Raw genomic sequence first — 20,970 nt, forward strand, 5'->3', positions numbered from 1 at the left:
ACCACATCAATATCTGAACCCAGGTTTTTTGACTTAACAAAGAAGGTGACCCCAGGCTGTGCCCTGGCCTCCTTCCATGTCGTGTCGTCCCCGCGAGGCCACCTACCCCCCACCCCCCCCCCCCCCCCCTCAAAACCCCCCCCCCCCCCCCCCCCGCCTTGAGCTCCCAGCTAACTTTCCCCTCCAGTCTACTCCAGATTCTTCCCTGCACTTGGACCAAGAACAGTGTGCTTCTCTGCTGGAGGTGTTCCTTTTGTTTGGACTTGTAAATCTTCCATCCCATCCTTTAAAAAAAAAAAAAAAAAAAATCCCGCTATCCCATTCTTTCTAAGACGCCTTTTCTGACTTATCTGCCCCGCCCCCAGGCCATGCAACCACTGTAAGTCCTATGAAGGGATTTGGTACTTCTCTGGGTGGCAGTTTTTCCTATCTGCCCTCATGTATTTTGGTTAGTTCCCCATTTGTCTTACTGATCCTGTCCAGTGGGTTTCCAAACTGGGTCATTTTTGAGAGTGAAGGAGGGTGTTGTTAATAATTATGCTTAGACAACACAAACAGACTGGACTTCCCCAAACTGACCACCCAAGACTTGTAGGAGATTGGAAACTTGAGTTGTTTTTTAAACCTCCCAAGACTCTTAGCTGAAAGCCTTGAGTCCAGTGTAAATGGTTTAAAAAAAATCAGCAAATGTTGCAATGTATCTTTACTAGGACAGCTTTCCCTCTATGTTGGTTTTTTTGTTGTTGAAGTGCGGTTGATTTACAGTGTTATGCTGATTTCTGCTGTGCAGCAAAGTGACTCGGTTATACACATATATACATTCTTTTTTTATATTCTTTTCCATTATGGTTTATTCTCTATGTTTTATAAATAGATCTACAAGTGCCTAAGGGAAACAAGTTTCTGAAAATAAAGGAAAATGTCGTTTAAAAAATCTGCAAACACCGCATACTTGTTAGGGACATCATGGCCTCAGAGACTACAACCTGTATTAAAGCTGTCTCTAAAATAGATGAAGTTAACATCCAGGAGGCAAAGGTTGGGAGAGCCAGGAGGCTCCGCATGGCTGACCCAGAAGTGGACAGGCCAGCCCGAGACTCCCAGTGGGCCTCTTGTTTGGGGAAGGCCCTTGGAGTTCGAGGTGCAGTGGGTTCCTGTGTAGAAGGGCTGAGGAAGAGCCACCTGGGGCCAGAACTTCAAAATACAGCAATTTGAGGATCCATCACAGACAAACGTCTGCATCTCCCTGGCCTTGCATCTCACCATTCCTGGTTAGGTGCCAGCCAAAGTAAGGGCGACTCCCCGCTCGCTCTCCCACAGAGAGCCAAACGAAGCAGGTCAGAAGTTAAAAAACCCAAGGAGAGACCAATTTAAGAGCTGTTCCTTTATCGTCCGCCTTGAACTTTAGCTTACATAACACTCCACCTGATTGTTTCCCAGCTCAGAGCTTGTACATTTTCTTTCCCCACCCTGTCAGGTCTAGCCTTTGAACTGGAGTTTATCCTTGAGTATCTGCTTGGGGGGTGCTGGGGAGGTTCTGCCCCTCCCCTCCTGTGTCTCCTGGTTGCATTACCTGCTGGGTCAGGGTCAGCGGGCTGTCAAGTTCTATTGAACAGCACGCAGGTGCAGTGCAAAGAGGTGAAGCTCAGGCTTCCTTCGTTGGAATGAAGTGGGATTTCTGACGAAGCTCCATCCATATCCGAGACCTGAATTTTTTCTCATTACCATTATTTTCTCATTACAACTTCGTTCATGCATGATGAGTGGTCCTGGGAATTCAGGCTTCTCTAAATAGGAGTTTGACTCCAGTGGTTTTACCTGTAGTGTCCCCAGATGTTGATCTTTTTTCAGATTGTATCTTATCCCTGGTTAGTTGGCATTTCCCTGCCTGAAATCACGCTGCTGGCCTGGTGTTGGGGTTCCCTGACTCCTTGCCAAATCCTGCTGTAATTAATGCTTTAGGACCGCAGCTATCAGGATCTGTGCACACTGGTGGGAAGAGGGGTGGGTGAACTCCAAGGATTCAGGGCTTCATTGCTAGCCTGAGGTCTCCACTGCTCGCTGCAGTTTGGATTTTTTCCCCTTGCGATGGGGGAGGGATTAAGACCCACCCTGTAGACTGCCTGGACCACAGAACCGGCCCCGGGGCTCCTATTCCTCCCGTGTCGCCCAGCCCAGCATGGGTGACAGGTGACTCTTTAAATAAAGCTGGTCTCCCGGCCTGGCCTGGCTCTGTTTCATTTGTAGGGGTGTCCGAGGGATTAAGTTTCCTGTTGTTGGAGTTGAAGGGAGGGTGTGATTTAAATTAATTGCCTAACAAAGTGCTAACTTGAAAAGGGTTTTAAAAAGAAATCCATTTCTTGATAAGACTGAGGCTTTTCCTTTCACCCTCAGCTGCTGCACTGGAGCTGTGGTTTGAGGCCCCTCTGCTCTTGGTCACAGAGGAAACTGTTGAGAAAGCCTCTGGTGATTCCTGAGGTGTCACAGGGGATAGAGGAGTGTGTCTGTCTGCTCTCTATTTGATGCTCTCCTTGATGGGAGCAGTTTTGAGGAGTGCCGCCAAAGAGACTAGGCTTAGGGCTCCACAGACACACGGGGAGCCCTCGCCCCAGCCCCACGTCGAGGGGCGGCCCTTACTGGCATTGAGAGAATTCACAGAGTCCATCTACTGCTTTCTTGATGGGGCCCCCCTCCCCAATTTAAATCATTCCTGCCTGTGAATAAGATCCCTACAGCATTAAATATTCGGTTAACCTCCTGATTTTTCTTTTTTTCCCCCCGGTACGCGGGCCTCTCACTGTTGTGGCCTCTCCCTTTGCGGAGCACAGGCTCCAGAAGTGCAGGCTCAGCGGCCATGGCTCACGGGCCCAGCCGCTCCGCGGCATGTGGGATCTTCCCGGACCGGGGCATGAACCCGTGTCCCCTGCATCGGCAGGCAGACTCTCAACCACTGCGCCACCAGGAAAGCCCTAACCTCCTGATTTGGAGGCAGTGCTTGGTGTAAAGTTAGCTGGCTCTTAAAATTGTCACCAGGGGGTGACAGTGTCACACGGGGCCGTCGGGAAGGCCAGTGTTGGACCTGTGTTGCCCAAGGCAGCGGACAACTGAGTAACAGAGGCGCCCAGCTACTCCGGATTATAGAACTTGCCGAATTGGGGAGAGAAAGGAACAATTATATTGGGTTGTTATCCCTTATTGGAGGGATAAGATATGGCTAGTAATATTTCAAAACCTTTTTTGTTATGAGTTTTCTTTTCTTACCTGAGTCTTTATTTCTGCTTCCCTTCTCGAGGTGAGTGCTTTCCCTTGCTTTACATCCACCTGTCCACATGATCTCAGCCATGCAGGCCATTGAGACCCTTTTTGCTACTTCAGGGGTGGGGTGGTGAAAGGTTTCGGGTGCATGGCGTCGCCCACTGCTTAAGAGGTGAGGACTGAGTTACGTGGCCACCTACAGTCTGGCCATTTTTTACAGGCAGCCTCCCAGTACCACCGATTCTGGTCTAGAACACAACGGATTAAAACTGGGCCTTGCTTTTGCGACGGGAAACAGGAAAACTGTGTATCTGTGTCAAAATCCATCTTTTCGTGCCTGATTTGCAAGTCTATAATTTACGTGGGCGGTGATCTCCGTGTTGGAACAAATCTCTTTTATTTGCTGCTGGAAGCTGCCTGGACCACTCATTAGTACATCAGAGGTCAGGTGCAAGCCTGGGCGGCAGCTGGCACACTAATGATTTCGTAGGGCTTTGTGTGACCACTGGCCGCCTGTGGGGCTGTAAATCGGACTCGGGGTTCTAATTTTTATCAAAACCTCCAGGGAGTTAGTCCGACTTGCCTCTTGTGAGATTAAACTTAAGATAATATTTATAGTGGAGGGCAAAGGAAAAATAATACCTAATGGGAACATTGTGGGAAGAATGGTAGTGACCTATTAGAAGTAAATTATGTGGGGCCATTGGAGTAACTCATTGATGGGCTCAAAGAGTATTTATTAGGTCTTTAGCTGTGAGGAGCCCATGCTGAGGCTGGGCTCCAAGCTTCACCCCACCGCCGCTAGGTGGTCGCTGGGAGGGTTTCCCGCTCACTTATTATTTTTTAGGTATAATTTACATAAATAAAAAGTATACATTTTGACAATTCTTTTTAAATTTTTTGGTCACGCTGCACATCTTGCGGGATCTTAGTTCCCCCACCAGGGATCGAACCTGAGATCCCTGCTGCTGCCATGGAAGCGCTGAGTCTTAACCACTGGACCGCCAGGGAGTTCCCCATTTTGACAATTCTATACACCTGTGTACCTACTCCTTCTACCAAGACAACATAATGACACATCCATGGCTCCAGAACATCTCCCTTGAGTTCCTTCCAGTCACATCTGGTTCCACTTGCAACTTCTTTGATTTTTTTTCACCTTAGTTTTGCCTTCATAGAAATAGAATTATGCAGTATATGTTTTTTTGATTCTTATTTTTCCATCACGCACCTGTGTGATAGCACAAAATCAGTAATTCGTTCTCATTGCTAGAAGTATTCTACTGTGTGGACATATACCTGTCTGTTTGTCTGTTGATAGGGAAGTTTGATTTTTACTTTTGAACTGGAAGATTTTTTTTTTTCCCCCCCGGTACGCGGGCCTCTCACTGTTGTGGCCTCTCCCGTGGTGGAGCACAGGCTCCGGAAGTGCAGGCTCCGGACGCGCAGGCTCAGCGGCCATGGCTCACAGGCCCAGCCGCTCTGCGGCATGTGGAATCTTCTTGGACCGGGGCATGAACCTGTGTCCCCTGCATCGGCAGGCGGACTCTCAACCACTGCGCCACCAGGGAAGCCCCCTGGAAGAATTTTTAAACACCCACATATTATTTAAGTCAACAAGTTTATTTGTGAAAAACCGTTTGGTAGGCAGTAACCCCAAACACAGTTCTGGTATGTTCCAGAGTGTCACTGAATGTCATGTAACTTGGATCTGTTGGAGGAAACCCCCCAGCACAGGGGTGTCACCTGCTCTTTTGTGTGGGCCATTGTTAAAGCCTTCCAGGAAGGAGAGAGACTGCAGGCTGTGGGCAGTCAACCCTGCTGGCCTTGGTGGTGGCGGCCAGCCATAACTGTGCCTCAAAGCTGTGTGGTTGGGCAAAGATACCAAGACTCCAGCCTGAAAACCAGAATCCGACCAGCAGGCAAATGAATAGTCCAAAGAGGGAAGGAGCTCTTGCAGGTTGGGTCCCCCCAGAGGTTTGGATGGAGAACTTGTTTATCAGCATCTGAGGAGGAAGCAGGATGGATACAGGCCCATGAGGACGCTCTCAGTGATACCAGCGCGGCTGCCGGGGGCCTGAGTATAGCTGGGCTGGCATAGGGAGGGCACTCCGGGTACTCGAAGTGAAGGGACAGAGGCATAGCTCGTCTCTGGAGTTCCCATGTGTATTGTCCCACGCTGAGTATTTTGTGACATCCTGATTATACCTTTATAAAACATGCTTCTTTGGGGGACTTTACAAAGGCTCTAAGAAGTGCTGGCTGTAGCTCCACGTGGGAAGCGCTGTCTTCTGCCTGCTTTTTTTCTTACCCTCCTTGTCACCTCGACCTCTGCCCTTAGAGCTCCCTTGGAGGATTCTCCTGCCCCGAAAACCCAGCTGCACAGTTCCCGAGTATCGTCAGGATCCCAGAGAAACACACACACCTCGGTTATATGTCCTTCCTTGCCTCCTAAAGGCCCTATTTGAGTCAGATTTACTGCTGCAGCCTCAGTTTGGGGAGGGGAGCTATGGTAAGAAATATTTGTAAGGCTCTTCTGTCTATGACTCTGGCAACACTGGAGGAAGGCGGTGTGTGTCATTGTTCTCTGGGGCTTCAGTGCTACAGGGGAAGTGGTTTCCTTTCTAGGATGAAATCATTTTCATGCTTTTTAATAATTCTGACACTTTTCTGAGCCAAAAATGGAGATTTTTTTTTCTCTCTCTCTCTTTTTTTTTTTTTACCAAATCTGCAGGTGAGCTCAGCCAAATTCAGTCATTTAACTGTAGAGACAGAACTTACTCCTTTAATTACCTGTGGCTTTTTATAAAAAGGCAATGGTTCTGCTTTTTGCACATGTTAATATTAGAAGCTGTGTGCCCAGGGAGGGTTCTTCCTGGAGGAGGGCCCTGAGACAGGGAATATAAAGTATAAGGTATAAATACTGCTGAAATATAAAGTGGGGATCCCGTGTGCCTGGCTCTGGGGTGTTGGGACCTGGTCCCACAAGCAGGGGAGCAGGTGATAGGGAGGAACAGGAGCCTGGAGGAAGCCTCGTGGGTTGAGGCACTGGAGGAGCTGGGTCTTGCTGGGTGGTATGTGGTGGTTGGTCGGTGTTGGGAAGCAGTGGTCATTGGGAGTGTGAAAATTTTCTTCTGAAAAATAGGAAAGGGATCATGATGTGGCTTTTGCAGTGGCACAAAAACCTCCGGGGAACAGCATGGGACGTTCAGTCATCATTGAACTATGCCTTCCCTTGGTACCAGCAACCACATTGAGTCTAAAGTTGTTAAGAGCTGGGAGTTCCCTGGCGGTCCAGTGGTTAGGACTTGGCGCTGTCACTGCTGTGGCCCGGGATCGTTCCCTGGTTGGGGAACTAAAATCCTGCAAGCCGCGTGGCGCAGCGCAGCCAAAAACAAGAAAAGTTGTTCGAGCTGATGGCATTCCTGTTTCCAACCCTTACTTTTCAAATTTGCCTTGTCCACAGGAGCCAAAAAATTTGGCCTAGAACTGCTCTGACCCCACTTGTACACACCCATCCCACTCCACCAGCTGGTAGTCTTAACTCCTTCTCTTGCCTGTTGAGCCCAGGAATGACTCTTGTTCAGCTAGCTGGCCTGGCAGGTCTTTTACCCTAGCCCTTGGGATTAGATGTGCCTTGACATTCAACGTTTATGATTTTGGTAAGTTTATACTGTGAAACAACACCACAAAGTAATGAATATTAGCAGTTCTTTCTTCAGTGAAATATATGAGAACTCACACTAAATGGTATAGATAAAAATTTGAGATCATTTTCATACCAGTTCAGGTTTTGCTGCCAAACAGCTTGTGTAAAAACTTTTACTTTCCAGATCTGTTGAATTTGGGGATTGCAGAAGGGGGTTCTGGGCTTGTATGGGGCTACCCATGTTTGTTTCACCGGGTGTTTGAACGATACCCACTGGGACTGCCCTCTTCCTTTACACTGCCTGAGACCACCCTCACTGCCCACCTCGGGAATCGTCCCAACAAGCGGCCCCACTCGCCTCTACCCTTGTGTTTTGGAAAATCTAGCAGCCAATCCTGAGCACACAAAACACAAGCCTTGCTTTCTTGCTGCTCCTCTGGGGCTTCTTTTCAGTCTCAGCCTCCACCTTCCACCTTCCAGCCAAGCAGAGTGGGCCTGGACTCCCAGTCACACATTGCCCGGCTCCCTGGTGTCTCCATGCCAGCCTTTCGTGTAGGTCTGATCTTGTTTGGGAACAGAAATTGGCACTTGACAACCTTTGTTCTTCACATGAATGGAGGTTGACCTGACATCAAGTTATTAAATTTGAGAAGCCTTACTGTCCACACATGCAAGTAGATTTTTTTTCTTCTGATTTGTCAAATGATGTAGCAGTTGAATATATTATCAAATGGACAATTCTGGGCTTTGTAAAGAACAATATAAAAGGATATTCACTGTGGCATTGCTTGTGAGTTTTCAAAAACCAGGAAATGACACTAAAATCCTATCATCAGCAGGCAGCATACCATGCAGCCATTCCTAAAACAGGCAGCCCGACTCAAAACATTCTCGCAGTTAATATAACTAAGTGAAAAGGTCTAGTATAATGCTCTCCTATTTGTGTCTTTAAAAAGTTCGCCTATGCATAGAATATAGCATATTTTTGGATGATTATGTAAAAAAGTGGAAACAACTGAAAAATTGGGTCAGATTTTTTTTTAATTTATTTATGGCTGCGTTGGGTGTTTGTTGCTGCGCACGGTCTTTGTCTAGTTGCAGCGAGTGGGGGCTACTCTTCCGCGGGCTTCTCATTGCCGTAGCCTCTCTTGTTGCGGAGCATGGGCTCTAGGCACAGGGGCTTCAGTAGTTGCAGCACCTGGGCTCAGTAGTTGTGGCGCACGGGCTTAGTTGCTCCGAGGCATGTGGGATCTTTCTGGACCGGGGATAGAACCTGTGTCCCCTGCATTGGCAGGCGGATTCTTGACCATTGTGCCACCAGGGAAGTCCCTGGGGCAGATTTTTAAAAAACGACTTGCACCTGTGTATCTTCTTGCATTAAAAATGCATATGTGTTCCCTAACTTGTCTTAAAAAGTTTCCGACTCCTTTCCCCCAGAAAGAAGTAACTTGTCCACAGCTGAACTCTGCTGTCTTGAGCTGGTGGTGATTGTGTAAGAAGGAGGGTCCAGATTCCTTTCTTTCACCTCTTCGCAGGCCCCCCAAGACCACAGCTCTGGCCAGAGATGTAGGAGGGCTTCTGCGAGTTTGAGAACACTGGCATTCAATGTATTTTCCCTAAATCAAGTAAAGCTTGGTTTTGGTGTTGTTGGATAGACTTAGTTGCGTGGCTGGACTTTACTCCTTGAATTTGGTTTACCATTTTTTAATAGGAGAGCCTGCCGAGTGTTACATACAGATAAGGCTTCTGGTTGTCACCTCCCCTTCGTGTCTGTAGTGGTGGGTGGAGACCTCCTTGTGTCTAGGCCTGAGTTTGTGGGAGGCCGCATGTCCCCAGTCATTTTAAGGGATGTCAAAGAAACCTCAAAAAGTAAGTTTATAGCAGTTAATATTTATTATCTCAGTTGGGGGATCTTGACAATGAGAGGCCCCCTCCATACTTTTCTGTTTACACTTCTCACTGATGTGGATAGTTGTATTTTAACCTGGTGCTCCAATGTGAGTGAGTGTGTGTGTGTGTGTGTGTGTGTTCCTTGTTGGATCACATGTATCAATAATATAAAATGTAGAACATTCTTGTTCATTAACAGAGCACTTTATTTAAGCCCTGGCTAAGGTAAACCTGCCTGCTTGGTATTTTTATTTATTTCCTCCAACCCCCGCCCCCCCCCACCCCCATTCCTCTCCTGCTGGGCTCACATTCCTAGGTCTTTGTCTCCGCTGGTATTTTAGAAATTTTGGGAGAGGAAGGCAGTGGGTGGGGCGTGTTCTGGAAGCTGGGGGCAGGGGAGAGGGTGGTCACTTGCAAGGTCAGAGGTCAGGCCTGCCCCATTCAGCTGGGCAGCCAGATTGTCGCCATGTGGGGGGGGGGGGCGTGTCCACACATCTGCCCGGGAAGCCCCAAACAGGCAGCTCAGGCCTTGGAATTCCTGCCGCCAGAGGACTGCTCCTTCCCAGAGCCACAGTTCATGGCCTCTGCCACATTTCTTTCTGGCGGTGGGCCCTCTGAACAGTCATCCAGTTTATTCTTTTAAAATAACCTTAAGTAAGCTGGTTCAGAGAGAGTTGCACCCATGCACACCTGTGTGCACCTTTGCCTATTCACTGAGTTTCATAAGCTATAAAATTGTAAGTTTTTGACCTTAGAAATTGCCAGGTGAGTGAGATGTGGAGCTTCTAAATGGAGTGTGACATCTTCCCAAAGTTTTACTCTGATATTTCACTAGAAAGTTTCCAAAATGTGGGACTTCCCTGGTGGTCCAGTGGTTAAAACTCCATGCTTCCACTGCAAGGGGTCCAGGTTTGATCCCTGGTCGGGGAAACTAAAGTCCCATGTGCTGAATGGTGTGGCCAAAAAAAATTTTTTTTACAAAATGTGATCGCATTTTCAGGTTTTAGACAGTGTGTTCTTTTTTTAAAAAATCAACAGTTAATTAAAAGCACCACTGAGGCTCTGCTTTTACCCACTTATACTGTCACCCCCAGCCCCACCCCGTGGTCCTACAGTCAGCCTGGAACTGCAGAAGCAGTGGCACTTCCAATATCACAGGGTGTTCTAGGCGATTAGAGCTGTGTCAATCCCACGTGTAACACTGTCAGGTGGGGTCACATCCCAGCACCCCCGTTTGCCCATTTTAGAGGTACCTGGGCTCTCAAGGCTGGACATGCGGGGGCCTGCAGCCTAAGGTTCTTCCCCACTCGCAGGAGCCCCACAGACTCCTAAAGCAGGGGGACACTAGTCAGTCCACACAGTTGTCCAAGAAAAGGTAGCTCCTGAGCAGAGGTAAAGAGAAGATTGCTTAGCTGTTTGGTAAGAACAGGGAGCCTTGTGCCAGGAGATTTTCACACTTCACATTAGCAGGAGTGATCCCTTTATTCCCGTGGCAAATGGAGGGAGCAGAGGGGAGGGATGTGGTTGAGTCGTGGAAACTGGCCGGAGAATTGCTTTAGCACCTGTCGGGGCATTTCCCCACATTTACCCAGTTTAGCATTTTTCGGTTAGTATCTAAGGCTGGCTTGGGAATTTTAGATTTATCAAATGAGAAAGATTAGATAGTCTCTAAATGGTGGACCTTCTTCAGAAAGTGATTAGCCTTCACAAAGGAAGGCAGATGCCTCCTGGGTTCTGTCTCCCACGGTACAGCACGGGACAAAAATCGGTACAGCACGGGACAAAAATCGGCACTAAAGTTACAAACCCGATCACGTTTCCCTCCTGTAAAAGAGGGTCCAGAAAACTTGCCGTATCACAACCATTTCTTCAAAGTAGGAACGTGATATCCTAAGTCTTTCCTTCTTCCATTCCTGGATCCCAGAGTTCCCGGAGAAGCAACCTAACCCCTGCTGGATCACACACCCCCTACGTGGAGCAGCCTGTTTGGCTGACAGTCATTTCCTCTTGGACACGCACTACGCCGAGACTTTGGTTGGAATAAAATAAATAACCTGGAGAATGAGAGGAGCCACGTTCTCGCTCTGCCCCAGGCCCTTTCTGTGTGGGACTTTCAGCCTAATAGGAACTTTCTGGGTATCTGTGCTTTGGACAGGGTAACCAGCTTCCGTGCGTTGGGACCAGCCCTTGTTCCCTGTGCAGCCTCTTCCCCTGGAGATTGAGTGCTCGTGTATGTGAAAGACACCCCCCCCCCCCCACACACACACATGCCCCCTTCCCTGCCTGTCGAGTGTTGGCTCGCTTTCCTTCACCCCAGGTGTACCAGCGGCAAACTGAAGCTTTGCTCTTGAAAGCAAGCCAGCAAACATTTATAGACAGCGGCCCTAAGTGCCGGCCCTGGGGAGGGATGCAACGGGACTGGCCCCGTTCTGTGCCAAGGAGCTTTGGCTCCTGAGAGCTCGGCTCTCGGCAGGTTTATCAGCAGGTGGAGGTGGTGCCAAGCCGCTCCCCCCCACCAGCACGCAGGGCCCCAGGGAGGCACAGAGCATCGTATAAACAGCGCTGTCAGCACTGGCTGCCTCCCAGGGTCAGCTCCTTGGAACAACTTGGCAGGAAGAAGAAAGACAAGAAGCTGGCTGACTCTACCATTAGCCTTTGGCCTCTGTTCCAGAAGCTTAAGCCCGCACCTTGCTTGAGTGCCTTGGGTGCACTCGTGTCCTTGATGGGGGGACGGTGGCAGCCAACTGCCGTGTGAGGGGGATTGATCCTGGCCCCCAGCCTGGTTTCCACCCCCAGAGCGTGGGGTGGCAAGAGGAACTTGTCGATTTATCCTTTCATTCCGGCCACCAATCTCAGACCAGGGAGACAATCTTGGAACCTTTCTGGGTAATTAATCTCAGATACAGGGAAATGTCTTATGGAGGATGATTGTTTTCTTTTGTTTTAAATAGTTTTATTCATATGACTGTATAATTATTGTCATTTACTAAGGTCAATTGATGAGCAGCACATTTTATTTTTTTAATCTACTTTTTTCAGCCACACTGAGCGGCATGCGGAATCTTAGCTCCCCAAGCAGGGATCGAACCCGTGCCCCCTGTAGTGGAAGTGCAGAGTCTTAAGCACTGGACCCCCAGGGAAGTCCTTGGAGGATCATTTTGTTTCATCTTTGCCTTTGCGGTGTCTCAGTTGTGGTTGTGAATGGAACTGGAGTAGAACGAGGGTGTTGGTTGTTTTTCTTTGGGTGGGGATGGGGGGAGCAAGTTGTCCTCACAGTCGCCTGCGGGTATCCCGCTCCCTATGCCGTGTGCTTGTTTATTGTGGGGTCCTGAGATCCAGAGCACCCCGCCACCCACCCCCTTGTCATTAACACCTGGCCCTCTCTGGTCCCCAGGTGCTGCACCTGTACTGTGACACGTGCTCAGTGCCCATCTGCCGAGAGTGTACTGTGGGCCGGCACGGCGGCCACAGCTTCGTCTACCTCCAGGAGGCGCTGCAGGACTCACGGGCGCTCACCATCCAGCTGCTGGCTGATGCCCAGCAGGGCCGCCAGGCCATCCAGGTCAGTCCCTCCCCACCCTTCACCTGTTTCCCTGGTTCTTTCTTGCATATAAAATCTTTACCACTCCCTTTCAGATGGCATGTGTAGATTATTGGGCAGAGTCCAGTGTCTGGAGGCCATGGGACAACGACCCACGTGAGCCCATGTGACACCCATGCAGCAGCAAGCACGTGGGGGTGGGCAGTGCATGGAGACCTCACAGTATGGTGAAGATGACAGTGATGTGGCTGGAGTTACTGGCTGGTCAGGGCTTCTTCCAGATACCCTGGCTGGACCCCTTCACAGCAGCTGCCTGTCTGCCATCCAGCCGCCTCCCCAAATCCAAGTGGATATTAGGGTGTTCAGCCAGGACTATAGAAAGACTGGGTGCTCACCTTGCTACTCAGATTTGTTTATAGGTGAGAAATAAGTGAGCGTGGGAAATTTTATTTAAGGTTGAATCTCAGACTCTTTCTTGGGTGATAAATAAAGGTCATGCCATGGTTATTTACTTATTTATTTTTAATTTAATTTTATTGGAAGCATTAGCTATTGCTATGCTATGCCATGCTATTTTATGCTATTCTATTGGAAGCATTAGACGTCCTGGTAATTTAGACCCTTGTTTCTGTTGAATTCCCGTCCCTTTGGGGCTAGGAAGGGACACGTGTAACTCTGAGATATAGTGAAGTTCTTTTACATAGGCAGGTAATAGTGTGCCTTAATTTTTGAATCTTCTTGCCTGATCCAGGTGACAAGGTTTTAGGAAGACAAAAAAATCATAGGTTGTTTCCCTCATCTGGTAGGATAAGCTTGAAAGTCAAGAAACATTGCTAGGACTTCCCTGGTGGCGCAGTGGTTAAGAATCCACCTGCCAGTACAGGGGACACGGGTTCAAGCCCTGGTCCGGGAAGATCCCACATGCCGCAGAACAGCTAAGCCCATGCATCATAACTACTGAGCCTGCGCTCTAGAGCCTGCGAGCCATGACTACTGAAGTCTGCACACCTAGAGCCTGTGCTCTGCAACAAGAGAAGCCACTGCAATGAGAAGCCCGCACACCACAGTCAAGAGTAGCCCCTGCTCGCTGCAACTAGAGAAAGCCCGTGCGCAGCAGTGAAAACCCACCACAGCCAATAATAAATAAATAAATTTATGGGGGAAAAAAAAGAAACATTGCTAATCTTCGAGTGGCAGTTGAATAGGAGGACTTCCCTGGTGGTGCAGTAGTTAAGAATCCTCCTGCCAGTACAGGGGACACGGGTTCGATCCCTGGTCCGGGAAGATCCCACATGCTGTGGAGCAACTGAGCCCGCAAGCCACAACTACTGAGCCCACGTGCCACAACTGCTGAAGCCCGTGCTCCGCAAAAAGAGAAGCCACTGCAATGAGAAGCCTGCGCACTGCAATGAAGTATAGCCCCCACTCGCCGCAACCAGAGAAAGCATGCGCACAGCAGCGAAGATCCAACACAACCATAAATAGATAGATAGAAGGAAAAATATTTTAAAAAGTAATCGAGTAGGAAACTGTTTAGAACGAGTATTTGAATACATGAATATTTTTAACATAAGACTTTTTTTGGAAATGGTAAAGAATCAATCGTGTGTTCTAGGGTGGGCAGATGGTTTAGGATTTTAATTAGTTTCTCAGCAGCTATCAGCATTCCTATGTGTGATACTGAAGTGATCTTTCTGATGAGTCAAGTAATCTGATATCCAAGTCACTTTCACTCTTGATGAAAGTACAACATTTTGGTCACTTATGTAATTAGAGGATTTCATAAAGGTGCACAGATTCCCCGGGGGACATCCAGAGTTTGGGTCAGGAATATAGTTGCTCTCCATGTAAGACAGCCTTGATTCGTTACTTTTATTTCTTTCATCACATTTAAGATGCCATTAACTGTAAGATATGCACATTTATTTTATATACAGCTAACAAAGGGAAAAAGCCCACTGACAGTGTTAAGATGAATCATAGTTTCAAAGATATTAAATGTGATAAAAATTACATTTTAGAGTGAACTACAGTAATTCCCCCATCTGGTACCGGTATGGTGGCCTTTGAGCTTATGGGTGACACTTGCATTCTCTAGTATCTTCTATCAGGACACTTTAAATACCTGTCATCAGGCCACCACTGTTCTCCATGGCAGACATCACTAATCACTTTCTGCACCCTTCCCTGTGAAACCCGGATTTGGCCTCAGACTCCTCCTCAGTACTAAGTGGCCACCACTCAGCAGTCAAATGGCATCATTGACTTGCCTCAACTTCGAGTGTTTGATTGAATCTGTTAACATTTGAAGTTAACATTTTTTCTCAAGCCCCCATGCTTGTTAGGTGACCCACCCTCCCTTCCTCCCTTTTTCCTTCCTTTCTTTCCTTCTCTTTCTTTCTTGCAAATGTTTCTGTTTTCAGAGTTTCCCCAGCCCTTTTACCCACTGCCATTTTCCCCCAACCCACCTGCCTCTTGGCGTCCTTCAAATGCCCTGCTTAGATAATGGGAACTAGTTAAGCAGGTCCTGGTCTGCACGTCTTGGAATGCAGTGCTTGCCGGGGTGTTGTGTAGGATTTGGAGAGGAAAGCTCCATTTGGTCTCTTCACATAGTTTATGACTCTAGGAATGGGAATGACTCAAATTATAGCCAGAGCTTTGCTCCCCTTTGACCTATTTGGAAAATGGAAGAAATAGTTCCTGTCATAGGATGCGAGTTAACGCAAGGGCCTGCTAGGGACCTAGGAGGAAACAGTAGGAGCAGCCTGGCTAGGAGGGTAGGCGGCGAGCAGACACTGGCTGTGCATGCAGAGGGGATGGTCATTGCTCTCCGGCCAGTTCTTGCCCTGTAGGAATGTGGACCTGTTATTTCCATATCTTCTGATTTTAATGGAAATTCAGTTTGGTTAAGTAATATGATGTTAATATAAATAGAAGGCAGTTTGTGGCCTTTGCTTTCCATCGAGGAAGCGTTAAAGAAATGTTGTGGACATAGGCTTGGTTGCCTCAGTCAGACACTGATGTGGATACCAGCTCTGTGCTAATTAATAACCAACACATCTGAAAACAGGGTGTACTGGTTAATAACCTACCAACCTACAACCTTTCACAGTCGTGCCGTGTGAGGCTGGGGCTGCAGTGTTCATTTCAAACCACGTGCCTGGAAGTGGGGAGAAGGGACTTGCTTCTTCCTTTTGACTTCCTGTTCTTATCAGCAGTATTTTTTTACCCTGGCAGCAGAAGTTGGTTCCAGTTTCCAGCTTTTGCCACTCCCAGAATGAGCTGGGCCTGGGCTGCCGCTCCCCCATACTTCTGGGTCCTGGTAACCCCTACTTTCTTTGTTCTCTGAGCCCAAGGGGTGGTAGCTACTGACTGCAGTTACTGCAGTCTGTCTTAATCATCAGTGTGCCCTTTGCATTAGCAGTTCCCCGCTTCCCGTTTAACCAAATTCCCTGTATTAAATCGTCTCTGCTTAAATGTCTAGTGAGGTTTCTCTTCTTCTGAATTAATCCTGACCCACAGCCCAAGACACCCTGTTATGGTATCTGCTTACATGCACACTTATTTGATCCGTCAGTCTAACTTTTTTTTTTTTTTTTTTGTGGTACGTGGGCCTCTCACTGTCGTGGCCTCTCCCGCTGCGGAGCACAGGCTCCGGACGCGCAGGCTCAGCGGCCATGGCTCACGGGCCCAGCCGCTCCGCGGCATGTGGGATCTTCCCGGACCGGGGCACGAACCCGTGTCCCCTGCATCGGCAGGCGGACTCTCAACCACTGCGCCACCAGGGAAGCCCGTCAGTCTAACTTTTTGTGTTTCGGGTAATTTGGAGAAGTACCATCTATTTCAACTTGTTGAAATAGAGAAGCCATCTATTTCAACTTGTTGGCTACTGTATTAGTTTCCTAGGGCTGCTATAAACTGGGTAACTTAAAACAATAGGAATTTGTTTTCTCAACAATTCTGGAGGATAGAAGTCAGAAATCAAGGTGTCAGCAGGGCTGTGCTCCATGTGAAGCCTCTAAGGAAGAACCTTTCCTTGCTTCTTCTTGCAGGTCGTGGTCTGCACGTCTTGACTTGTACTTGCCTTCCATTTTCTGCCTCCATCCTCACATGGCCCTATGGGATATCAGTCACTGCATTTAGGACTTACCCTAGTCCAATATGACCTCATCTTAACCACATTCTGAAGTTGCAGGCACGCCTGAAGTTTGGCAGGACGATATTTAACCCAGTGCAGTTATGTAGTGCTTTGATAGGACACGGTTTATGGCCGTAGACACGAGCAAGTATAAAATGTATAGATTGTTCCTGTTAGAACCCAGTGCTAAGTACCGTGCACTGTGTACCTGGCCCACCTTAGTTCAGTCTGTAATGACACTTGGGACGGGATAGTAAAGGTGGAACGGAAACACTGTGGATAGGTGTCCTTTACTTCCGATTTTAGAGAAGAAGTGGCATCTGAGCTAGGTTTTGAGATTTCAGGGTGACTTTGGAAGAGAAAGGCATCCCAGGCCAAACTGTGAGCCACCCAGATCGGCCAGGTGCCAGCTCCTATCTGCTCAGTGGATCCTTAGGCCTCACGGGGATGGGGGCAGGGGGTGCAGTGAGCAGGTGTCATCAGACTGAGAGCGAGAAAGGTGGTCAGTTAGGGGTCCCAGTTGTAAGTGACTGAATGAGTCATAGCTGATTAGCTGGGAGCATATTCATGAAAATAAGGCTGGTCATGTATTGTTTGATTCCATTTGTGTGAAATATCCAGGATAGACAAGTCTGTAGAGACTGTAGGTTATGCATGCCATGGGGGAGAGGGAGGGGAGATGGAGAATGACTGCTTCACAGGCGTGGGAAGCTTCGTTTTGGGTAGAGAAGGTGTTCTGGAGCCAGATAGTGGTGGTGACTGCACCACATTGCATGGGCTGAATGTCATTCGTGGGACATTTTATGCTGCATGTATTTTATCACTACAATTTAAAAACAAAACAAGGCAGGAAGTGTGAATAGGCCTATCTGTATGATGCGAGCTAAGTAGGATGAGGGGAGAGGATGACCAGGGGCTAGACTCAGCTCTTCCCATATATTGTCCTGCATTTTTCTCACTTTCACTCCGAAGTTGGAGAAGGGCAGGAGCTTGTCTGAACTGGTAGGAGGTGGAGCTAGGATTTGAACCTGGGTTTCCTGAGCCCTAGGATGACCATCCGGCCTGGCTTGTCCAGGACTGTGCCCGCTTTAGATGTGTTTCGTGTCCCAGAAACCGTTCTCTGCGGGGCACACAGAAGACTGGTCACCTGTAGCTGATTCCTGAACCCAGGCAGGTTCTAAACCCTTGAGGCTTCCCTGGGTCCCTCCTGATCTGGGACACCTGCTCTGAAGCCTGTTGCAGCATTAGCAGTCAGTTTGAACTCCCTGATTTAATACCTCAGTGTCTCCAATCCTTGTGGCTTTTCAAGGCACATCATGTAATATTCATGAAAACACCAGGCCTCTGTCTGGATTAATTTTTTATGAACAATCATACGTCTGATTAAATGGGCTGATTTACGGGGGCTGATGGTACAGGGTTGGGGCCTGGGGGTGCAGAGGTGGTCTCTGGCCATAGGCATGGCTTCTCAGGTGCATCAGACACTGTTTCCCAGTTTGCACTTGGTGTTGGTTCTGAGCTGGGCTGCAGCCTGTTGCACACCTTCTCCCGAGGGATGTGCCCAGCCTGCGAGATTTCCCCCAGGTGGGGAGCCTGGCCGGAAAGTCTGTGGAAAGTTGCTCGTGCATCTGCAGTAGAACATTTCACATCTGATCCCCAGTCTGTTTTGGGCTGTGACCCAGCTACACTGGTTTCACTGTGTCAGACTATCTCTTAATAGTCCTGACATTCACTTTGTAGGTGCCATTTCTTATACAAAGAAATGCAGCCCTTGCCAAGCAGCTCCTTCAGTTACATGTCAAACAGATGCCCTTCTCTCTCCCAGTGCCTGCTTTCTTTCCAAGGACGTGGACCTTCGAGGTCTGCGTTGGGGGCCTAAGGCATTAGTTTTTCGGGGCTGAAGAAAGCAGCCTTAAGTGTTGCGTGTGAGGAGGGAAGGTACTTCTCTTGCTCTGAGATTGTTTTTGGTTTTCCAGCTGAGCATCGAGCAGGCCCAGACGGTGGCAGAGCAGGTGGAGATGAAGGCAAAAGTGGTACAGTCGGAGGTCAAAGCCGTGACTGCGAGACACAAGAAGGCCCTGGAGGAGCGGGAGTGTGAGCTGCTGTGGAAGGTAACGTGGGGGGGTGGGTTGCACGCCCACCCCACCCTTGGGCTCCTCGGTGGCCGGCACGGCCTCTGAACCACAGCAGGGTGACAGCATGCTGATGTCACACCCTGGATCCCGGCTCTGAGTTTAGAACACTTGGTAGTTTTCTCCTAAGTTTGTCTGCAGAAAGATGCAGGGGTCCCCCTCCGAGTAGTAAGACGACAAGAAGCCTTTTCAGAAGCGGTCAGGTCCCCGACACTGGACAGAGTCTCAAGTTTTCTATTGCAGGCACTTAGGTGGAAGCAGAAAGAAGGGAGTACAATGGAGACTGCTGTTAGGAAAGCAGGCTGCTAACACACGTCCTTAGTTTTGGTGTCCCGGCTGGTTGGACTTCCTGACCCTTGTGGAAAACCAGTTTTCCACTTGTGGGGGCAGTGAGCGAGTGCCCTTTCTTCCTGTTGGAGCCGGAAAGAGCACTGAGCGCGCTGGTGTGCTGTTTAGATAAAATCAGCTGGAGGGATGACTCGCCCCACCCACGTCCCCCACAGCATTTTCTTCTCTGATCTTGCGCTCTCACTCAGGTAGAAGAGGGCAGCGTGCCTAAGAGGGGCCAGTACCTCATGCCAGTTCAACTGGGATCACCTTCTCTGAACCCAGAAGCAAGACTATACAGAGCTGATGTGAACGGGTGTGTTTGAGTGTGTGGTGCTTGTTTGGCTCACTGCAAACTATATGATGGTGGGGACCGCATGTCGATTTCTGAAAGTGATCCTCGCCAATTTCCTGTCCCCTAAAAGAGTATTGTATTGGCCTTTGGGAAGGCTGTGTGGGCTTTTGCATTGCCTCTTCCTTTGAGTTAGCTCTGTATCTAGCTGCTTTCTGCTTCTTCTGACTCTCTACTGCCTTTTGACAGAAGAGAAGACTCCTTGGATGGAAACAGTCCAAGATTTAATTCACATGATTTGTTCAGGCACCTTTGTGGGCCTGACACAGTTTTCAGACCCTCCGATGTCCCCAAGGTCTGCCAGTCCCATGCCACCCACGAATGTTAATTATAACTGAAAGGGGCCCCCTCCTTGCAACCTGAGAGCTCTGTGGTGAACTCTGCCACAAACTTGCTCTGCTGGATCTGCTGATGAAAAGGCCTTTGTGTGCAGGGGTTTCTGCAGATCTCACCTTAGTTACCCTCCCTCCGGTGGGGCTGAGGACCTCTCTCAAGGCAGTTCTCTTTCAGGAGGAATAGAGAGCACGTTTTTTTTTTTTTTACCGTAGGAGAAGCAAATTGGAAAGGACAGTCAGTCTCTTATTCATGTTATCAATTTCGTTTTTACTTGCCTAAAAACTCATTCTCGGATAAATCCAAAAACAGCCTGCTCATTCTGGACACGCCTCAGTCCCATTTGTGCTTGCTCTTTTTGCCGGGGTACCACGCCCCAGATCCTGTGGGAGTCCCCCTTCTTCACTAATCACTGATTTTTCTGCTCCCTCTTGCCTGGCTCTGTCTGGGCACCTCCTTGTTACACAGTGGTGGTTTTTTTTTTTCTTGCATCCTGGTTATTGGAGATAACTTGAGTGCTGGGTGACCCAGTTATAGGTATCTGGATGCATGTCCTTTCTTGTGGCTTGTGCATTTCCAGTGGACATGGCTGCCTCTTGGCGGGTAGCTGCAACCATCCGGTTGAGGGATCAGAATCGAGGCCGAGAGGTTTGGCCCAGTGCAAAACCAAACGACAGAGCTTCTCTTTGATCTGTCCCCACACGGGCTTCTCTGCACACACACACGTCCTTCCAGAGTGGACAGATGAATACACATGAATCGGGTCCAAAATCATGTTATCCACCCCCTACGGGAAAATCGGATTAAAATCCAGCCCTTCCAACAGTGGGCCCTTATTCTGAAGTAGACTTTCTGTGGCTTTCAGATCGGTCAAGCACTCAGAAATCATGGTCCTCTCTGCAAAACAGCACGTACTGGCTGGGCGACTGATCTGTTCTTTTCAGAGGAAACCACTTAAACTTAGACGACTGAGTTATTTCCTGCAGAAGAATGGAGAACTGACTGATCAGGCAGACAAAAATCCCACGTTCCCTAATAGTGTGATCTGAGTCAGAAGCAGGTCAGAACCCGTGTTTACATATCACGGTGTTTTAGATTTAGAGGCCCCTTTGGAAATAATACAGGCCAACAGTTGCTAAAAAGTTGGTATCTCCAAATTTGGGGTGTGGGACCTCTCAGGCTCCCTGATGAAGATTTCTAACCCCTGTGAAGAGAGAAAATGGGACAAGGAAAGAGCCAGGTTTGTGATCCTCACCAAATCCTTCATTTTATTCTCTCCACACACAGGCTTTCTGTCTCTGATTACGTGTGTGTGTGTGTGTGTGTGTGTGTGTGTGTGTGTGTGTGTGTGTG

General features: G+C 48.6%; 1 protein-coding gene across 1 annotated transcript in view; it reads left to right on the forward strand.

Moving 5' to 3' along the window:
* TRIM71 (tripartite motif containing 71) overlaps positions 1-20,970 on the forward strand; it is a 59,666-nt gene that overhangs the window by 35,393 nt on the left and 3,303 nt on the right. The window contains exons 2-3 of the mRNA XM_029243845.1: positions 12,189-12,356; positions 18,450-18,584. Coding sequence (XP_029099678.1) covers positions 12,189-12,356; positions 18,450-18,584 — 303 coding nt within the window. The remainder of the gene's footprint in view (positions 1-12,188; positions 12,357-18,449; positions 18,585-20,970) is intronic.

Source organism: Monodon monoceros, unplaced genomic scaffold, assembly GCF_005190385.1.
Source record: "Monodon monoceros isolate NGI ecotype Baffin Bay Population unplaced genomic scaffold, NGI_Narwhal_1 Super_Scaffold_3, whole genome shotgun sequence".
Taxonomy (NCBI): Eukaryota; Metazoa; Chordata; class Mammalia; order Artiodactyla; family Monodontidae; genus Monodon; species Monodon monoceros.